Source organism: Mercurialis annua, linkage group LG6, assembly GCF_937616625.2.
Source record: "Mercurialis annua linkage group LG6, ddMerAnnu1.2, whole genome shotgun sequence".
In the NCBI taxonomy this organism is placed as follows: domain Eukaryota; kingdom Viridiplantae; phylum Streptophyta; class Magnoliopsida; order Malpighiales; family Euphorbiaceae; genus Mercurialis; species Mercurialis annua.
Window position 1 is genome coordinate 4,531,680 of NC_065575.1, and position 8,474 is coordinate 4,540,153.

The 8,474-nt window shown below is 32.7% G+C and overlaps 1 protein-coding gene across 1 annotated transcript; it reads right to left on the reverse strand.

Moving 5' to 3' along the window:
* Positions 1–733: 733 nt before the first annotated feature.
* On the reverse strand, positions 734–6,735 carry LOC126653882 (SNF1-related protein kinase regulatory subunit beta-1). The gene is made up of 4 exons (XM_050347874.2): positions 6,235–6,735; positions 5,526–5,704; positions 5,228–5,390; positions 734–1,135 (listed from the first exon to the last, which is right to left on the reverse strand). Exons 1-4 carry the CDS (start codon positions 6,454–6,456, stop codon positions 821–823), a joined length of 879 nt encoding a protein of 292 aa, XP_050203831.1. The 5' UTR covers positions 6,457–6,735; the 3' UTR covers positions 734–820.
* Between the last annotated feature and the right edge of the window lie 1,739 nt (positions 6,736–8,474).

The window sequence follows — 8,474 nt, forward strand, 5'->3', positions numbered from 1 at the left end:
AACCCAGCATATACTAGAATCACTATTTCAGACTTCAGTGACATTCTACTTCTAGTCAGTTACTATTCACTTATGCTATTGTTATTTTCTACTTATAGTTTTTCAGAATATTATCTAATTTAGTTTTTTCCATTTTTAGACACTACAAGTACCAATTCAGTGGTTACATCTTCGTAAACCTTCTAAAATTGTTCTTCATTTTGTTCTGCCCATTTTTTCCCAACCATTTATATATTTCTTTTCATTTTTCGACTGAACATACCTAAATCGAACTTTTTTCCAACCATTTATATATTTCTTTTCATTTTCAGACTGAATATACCTGTATCAAAATTACAGTCAAAGTTAGTTATATTTTTAAAGCCACACTTTTTTAGAGCTATAAAGATTCAGCTGTTGGTAAAATAGAAGGCGAAACAGTCAGTTTCCGTTTGGCAGATGATGATTATAAAGATTTTTTATAGTGCCATTACGTGTTCAACATTTACGATTCTAATAGACCTAAACTAGTCAAAGCCAAACAGCTGATTGGGTCAATGAATAACACAAGTTGTTTGAGCCTTGAGGTTAGCAATTTGGTCTAAGACTCGACAACTCAGAACAGACAATACAAGAAAAAACAGCAATCTCATTAGGGATATTTTCCTGACAAGGGGAGTCGGATCATCTCTCCAAAGCAACCTCAGAGAAACATTAGGGCATAAAATCCCTTATGAGAATGAGAAATTAAAGCTTTATCAGACAAATCATGGATTCATTATTCATGTAAGCTGAAAGATTGAGCATTCTATAAACAGAGTTACATTCAAAACTTGTAGTGCTACCTTTTCAGTGGCTTATAAAGGACAACAGTCACATATTTTGATTGAAACCTATGAGTCAACCCGAGCGCGACTAGAGATTGCGATGCCCACCCTTTCTCTATGAAAAGGTGGTTAAGCACAACATGTTGAGGCTTTGAAGATGAAGCTTCGTTTGGATCAACACCGAGGACAGTAAGATGGAGCTGTTGTGGAACCCCTAATGGCTCCTTTGCAAAGTCCTCTTCCGTTGGAACTGTCTGACTGTATGTCGAGTCTGGAGATGGTGGAGCCTCGAACCCGGATACACTGTCTAAGATTTCCGGCACGTAATCCTGCATGTAGAATTTGGTGAACATTAGATGATATGTCGACAAGAAAAAGTTGTTACGTAAGACGAGGGAAAGCCAATAATTCATCTATAAAAATTAGGGGTGCATTTGGTTCAACCCAAATCAAACCAAACCGGAATTTTTAATTATATCAAACCGCAAAAAAGTTATAAGGATTTGAAATGTTTCAAACTGAAACCGGACTGAAATTTCAGTTCGGTTCGATTGTTCATTTTGGTTCAGTTTATGCATCGTGAACTCAGTCCCCAGTCCCCACTAGTATGTCCTCTCCAGTTCCCCAAGAAAGAATACTGTTCTTTACTACTACTGCTTGAAAACCTATCAATGCAAGTTAATTAACTGTTTATAAAGAAAATGACGAGCATTGAGGCAGTTGAAAGTCAAACACAAGTTTTTCTAATTAGCTATTGCCAGACAATTTAATATGGTCACATAATTTTTCGAAGAAGACTTCACATTTTCAATAACCTCCAAATCGTAAAAGGAAACAGCACATCTTATGGTGAGAAAAAGTAGATTTCAGAGTAATCAACATCCTACTTTCCTCTTAGGTACCCACCACTAATAAAATAATATCTCCAAGCACTTAAGCTTGACAAAAACAGACTAATCAACAGTTTCGACATGCTAATGCACAATAGTGACAAGCAATACATATACCGTTCCATCACTCCATTACAGAAGAAACTCCTATCACATGCAAATCCCAATTTGAAAATATTAAGCCCCACCTTTTGCATTTCGAAAGCTACCTTTTTTTAAAGAAAGAACAGACATCAACTAGTGAGAACCTTTTGAAAATGGTTAATGTACTCTGCAATAAAACTGGATCAAATTCAAACTCGTAGTCTCTCTCCTTCATAAAACATTCCTTCTATCATATTCCATTTTGGACCACATTTTTCTCAGCTCATTTTTTTCCCTTTTCTTTTCAGCTAGTCTTAAAATTCATCACTTTAGTCTTCAAGGTTCCCCTACTCAGCCTTTCTCTTTAACCAGTTTTCCTGTTCCTCGCTCCTTTGAAGACTATATTGCTCATTATTAAGTGTCATTAAAGATCAACCTATGTTCAACTTATCAAAACTCTCAGCTTTTACAAAAACTAAAAGCTAAAGCCCCACTCTTAAGTCTTGACCTCTCATGCACCATAATCATAATAGAATCACAGCATAAGAGCATTTCAGGCAATGTTTGATTAAGAGTTTTTGAAAAAAATCCATGGATCTGGACAATATCAAATATTTGGTTAGTAAAGATGATGTAAGATACCAGATTCTCCAAAACCCATCATCCATTGAAATCCCTCGAAGAAACGGGTTCTGAAAGCCCACCTAAATGAGTTTCTGCAAATTCTCCATTCATTTCTTTCATTCCACGAATTACCAATAACAACACAAATTCGGTTGGCGTAACAAGGATAGACAGCATATAAAAGTATGGAATTACTTGATTGTTCTCGACATTAATTGATTTCAACATTGATATGGTTAGTGATTTTGCAATATCAACAATGACATGTAGAGTTAAAATCAATGAAGAGGATTAGATATCTTCAGAAAGAAAGCCATAAGATCATTGTGCAAGAAGTCATTTGATATTTACAAGTACTCTAGTGATGCATGTAAAAAATAGGTCATTAGCTAATTGGTTTTGTTCACACGTATTTGGTGAATTCCACTATCTTTACATTTCTGTTTTGCACCTTGAATTCTGTTTCTAATTCTGTTATTAGTTTTTGGCTGTATTGTGTGAGCTGGCAGTGAAGAGAGAGTATTGCAATTCTATAAATTGCAGCCCTTATCATTGTATTCAGATATGAAATGAATTAATGAAATTGCTTCTTCTTATTTGATATTCTTGTTTATCTCTTTTCCTGCAAGTTTCTTCCCTTTCTTATTCTATTTCTTATCTTCTGAAATTCTACTCATAACATTTGGTATCAGAGCAGTCCATCCTTAGATCTGCTTTTCCCTAAAAATATCCAAACCCTACATATCCAAACCCCAAATATCCAACATCATGTCTGTAGCTGATAACACTAGAAATCAAGAACAGAAAAAAATGGAGGAAACCATGAAAAACTTTGCCAGAGGATTGGTTCAAGAGAGCAACAAGAAACAGGAGGAAACCAATAGAAAACAAGATGAGCACAACAAGAAATTTGAGCAGCACATGGTTGGGGTGAGTAATGAGCTCAAAGAGCTGAAAAATATGTTATCTTCTCTTTTATCAGCATCTCAAAGAAACTCTACTTCTGCCTCACCCAGCCTCAACCCATTACCAAACCCGATCAATACTCAAACCCAACCTGCATATATACCCTCCTATGCTAACATCATCAACAACCCACAACAGACCCATAACCAACAATACAACCCCAATACTCAACAGACTTATACCCACCAATACAACAATGCTAACACATACCAAATGGCCACCAGATTCACAAAAGTAGAGTTTCCTAAGTTTGATGGAGATGATTTTGAGGGATGGGTGTTTAAATGTGAGAGGTTCTTCCAGATAGATGTTACTCCTATGTCTGCAAAAGTTAAGCTGGCAGCAATACACATGGAGGGTAGGGCGTTGCAATGGCATCAATCTTTTGTTAAAAACAGAGGTGGAGGGGAGGAACCACCATGGGAAGAGTATGTCTCAGCCCTCAGAGTACGGTTTGGGCAGCAGGTTTATGAAGACCCTATGGCTGATCTGAAAGGGTTAACTCAATCAGGTGATCTGCACTCATATATGGAAGAATTTGATGTTTTGTCTCATAAGGTCACCTTGACTGAAGGATATGCTCTCAGTTGTTTTTTGAGTGGACTCAATGATGAAATCAAAATTCCTTTGAGAATGTTGGGACCTAAATCGCTGCAGCAGGCCTATGCTTTGGCAAGGTTACAAGACTCATACATCACAGCTACTCAAAATTCTAAAACCAACTTCAATAGATCAAACACCTCCACCCACCTTCCTTCTCAAACCCCTAAACCCCCGTTACTACCTACCCCTGTCACTCCCCAAACAAACTTCCAGCAACCAATGAACAATGGTGACAAACCCTTCATGAGAACTCGTAGATTATCTGATGCTGAAATCAATGAGAAAAGAGCCAAGAATTTATGCTTTTGGTGTGATGAAAAATTTTCACCTGGTCATTCATGTAAAAAGAAACAACTACATATGATTGTAGTGCAAGATTTTCCAGAAGATGGAATGGGAAATGATTGTCAATGGTATGAAGAGGGTGTTGTGGACAATGGTGAAATAGCAAAATAGAAAGTGACACTGGAGTTTTTTGCAGCAGCAGACTTAACCTTGAGGACAAGGTTGTTTTAAGGGGAAGGGATTGATGCATGTAAAAAATAGGTCATTAGCTAATTGGTTTTGTTCACACGTATTTGGTGAATTCCACTATCTTTACATTTCTGTTTTGCACCTTGAATTCTGTTTCTAATTCTGTTATTAGTTTTTGGCTGTATTGTGTGAGCTGGCAGTGAAGAGAGAGTATTGCAATTCTATAAATTGCAGCCCTTATCATTGTATTCAGATATGAAATGAATTAATGAAATTGCTTCTTCTTATTTGATATTCTTGTTTATCTCTTTTCCTGCAAGTTTCTTCCCTTTCTTATTCTATTTCTTATCTTCTGAAATTCTACTCATAACATCTAGCCCTGGGAAATTAATAGCTATCTTACCGACCTTCGCCTGATATCTATCACCCAGTAAACACTAAGCACAATCAGTAACTTACACGAGCAATATAGCAACTTAAGATTACAGCACTTTAGATGGATGAATATGCAAGTGTAGCCAGTGTAACAGTTGCTTTATTTTTAATAAACAGGATTAATCATAGTGTCAAAGTATCAGACTACGTCAGAGGCTGCCATGAAATTTCTTATATAATAAGCCGAATACTCAAAATACAACTTTCTATACTATTTATGTAAAATATTCTTATAGTCAAAATTGATTTTTAATTTACGGCTTTTAATTCTAATTCAAGAGCACTAATTGAAATTTTGTAATGGAAAGAATAACGTGAAGAGAAAAAAGGGCCCCAGAAGCTTACATTAACATCGAGAAGATTACAAATATTGCCCGATTCATCAGCAACACAAGGGAGGTCTGGGATATATCTCCATTCCCCATCTACAATGAACTTGTAATGATAGATGCCTGATGGAAGGACCAGAAGAATAGAACAATCTTTACCAGATCTTTGCAATTGCTTCCTGCCACCAAAAACGAGATATCAAATTTTCAATTGCCATGATATAATTTATTTTCCCCTTTTCAACAGCAATTATTATTTAATAACTTAGCATCTTCAAAAAGCTGTATGCAGGAAATAGAAGCTGGAAGCTGACCTAGTAGTCCAGTTGTCCCAAGATCCTTCCACAAATACTTCATTACCCCCATAATTCCAAGAGATAACCATAGGGATTCCTTGTTCGAGAGGCTGATCAGCAACTCCAATAGAATCATTGCGCCACATTTGATTCAAGAAAGGTGGTCCGTCCGCCCTCTGCAAGGGAGCTATTGGAACCTGACATGTATATAAGAAACATCATAGGAGGATTGAGATAATCAGGATCGGATCAAAATGATAAAAATAGATCAATATTTGAAGCTTAAAACACTTACACATATAGCAAGAATTCAGTTTAACAATTTTATGCAATTCAGTAAATGTTCCATTTATAGCAACTAAGCCTTTAAATCACAGGATTGATTCTGAGAATCTATGCCCTAAAACGATCATACAAACATGTCAAGCCTCCCAACTCTAAACCAAATTTCGACAAATGCATGCGACCAAAACCTTAGAAGTTTCATTACATTATGCACCTTCCAATTACCCTATCACAGAAGGCGCGAGTCGCGACATTTAAACATGATTAAAAGGCAAGCAGAACAACACATTGATGAGCAAGTCAACATGAAAAATGCTCCTAAAGGGTCTTCAGATCTAAATCAAAAACAAGCTAACAAATATCACACAAATGTAAAACTATTCAACAACTACATAAACAGACAGAACATTAAACCAACAAGAATATGATCATAAACAAAAACCTGAGGAGCAAACAACAAAGGAGAAGCAGACCGAGAAGGGCTATGAGGAGGCGTATTATTACTATTATTTGTGTTATTAGTCCGATGATGATGATTATTATTATTATTAATAGCTATAGCATCCGCCATTAAATCTGACGGAGCTGTTAAATCGTTAACAGCACCAATATTAGATCCATCTTCTTCATCTCCACACTCATCTCTCCCATTAACATTTCCCATCTCACAATCAAAATCTTTTCTTAAAAAATTTACCCACCAAATTTTCAAACAAACCCAGCAACAAGAACAATAACTTATGAGCACCCTTTAGATTAATTTGTTATAAAGTCAGCAAATTTGGTGTGTTTTTTGGGTTTTTTTTGTTTAAATTTGCAGCAAAAGGAAATGAATTTATTAAAGAAAATGATGATATGACAATGACAAGTTGGTGTGTAATGATGGGAGAGATTGTTCTGATCCAAAAAGTTGCTCGTTTGCAGACAAGTTCGTCGTAGATAAACAAAATTATTTGGATAATGATAAAAGGTAATGTTGATATATGGATTGGCTTATTTTATTGTTTGTGAGCCTTTTTCTTGTTGGAATTTTTTTTATGTTGGTGTATCAAGTTTTTAGTTTTTGTCTAATTGGTGGTTTAACATTTTGTTTGCTTCATTTTAGTTTTTTAAAGTTTGAACTAGTGTAAAACCCTCGCTTCGCTTCGGAATTAATTAAATTAAAGATAAAATATGAATTTGAATTCAGTAATTTAAATTACATAAATATTAACGGTTTAGGAAAAATTGTTGTTTTAATATTCAAATTATATGTATGATTATATTAATTTTAATATTTTATCTGACATGATAGCATAATTTTTTTGAATAAAATATGGATAATATATTATACTATTAATTAAGCACTACATAATGGTATATCAGATAATTATAAGTTATATTAAATGCGGCTATTTAGTTTTTCAAAATTAATATATTATTTAGTTCAAGATATATTTCTTTTTTCATTAATATGAACAATTATTCAATATGAAATTTACACTTAATTATATAACATCAGTTTCAAATTCAATAACTAAAACATAATTTTTAAATATGAAAGCAAAATTTTCAACTAAATCAAAATTTGCAAAAAATACAATTTTATATCAAAAACAACCAAACCTGTATTTAAATAAATTTAATTTTTACTATAAACAGTAACAAAAAACAAAAACAAAAAAATGAGATGAAGAGTATTAAGTGTAAAAAAAGACATGTCGGCTAAATGGACATATAATTTATTTTAATATATATTTAATATAAATTTTGTTGTGGTTTATATATGAATAAATAAATTTGGCTATTAAATTTATTGATAAACCTAGTTCCCAAGATTAATGAAAAACATGGTCTCCAAGTTTATTGATACACTTAGAGATGAGTTTCTCATTAAACGTGGGCATAAATTTCATAATCTATTAAAAATGCTGTATTTTTATATAATTATCAAAATTATATTTTAAAAATTATTTTTTTATATACCGAAACCAATAAATGAAAAATTCACAAATTATTAGATTTAAATATAATTGATTTTTGTATATATATCGAGACAGATAAATGAAAAAATGATAATTTTTTAGATTCAAATATAAATAATTTTTTTATGTAAGCATAATTTACTATATATATAAAATATTATAAAATATAAATATACAACAGAATATATAATAGGATAAACATGCTTTTTAAATTTAATAGTAAAACTAATAAAAATATGTATAGTATATTTTAATGAACTTTTTTAAAAAAAATTAGTTAATATTTTACTTTAAAAAATGATTTTAATTTTTTGGCTGAAATTTATAATTTACTATTGTTATCATTAAAATTAATATTAAATTTACATTTTTTGTGAAAATGTGATTAGTTTTAGATTTGGACTAATGTAGGAAGTAATTAGGACTTAAAGAATTGTATTTTTATTATATTTCACATATATAGATAAAATTATTATTTTAAAAATAGATTATAAAAAGAAGAGTGGGGTCAGTGGACCCCATCTGTGTGCATAAATATGCAATTCAGATGGTTTTGTTGTAATTAAATTAGCAAAATTGGCTTTTGATATTTAACAATAGTTGGTGTTTTGGTAATAAAGTAAGAAAGTGTTGGGCATTTAATAGAGAACTATAAGGAAGATACCAAAATGGACACTGGAGTTATTCTGTCTATAGTGGTTAGTTTGCTATTATTTCA

Coding starts and splice junctions, on each gene's coding strand:
- LOC126653882 (XM_050347874.2), bottom strand. CDS start 6,456: ATGGGAAATGTTAATGGGAGAGATGAGTGTGGAGATGAAGAAGATGGA. Junction 5,391..5,525: donor TGGGACAACTGGACTACTAG/GTCAGCTTCCAG, acceptor TTTTGGTGGCAG/GAAGCAATTGCAAAGATCTG. Junction 1,136..5,227: donor GTAATCTTCTCGATGTTAAT/GTAAGCTTCTGG, acceptor TTCTACATGCAG/GATTACGTGCCGGAAATCTT.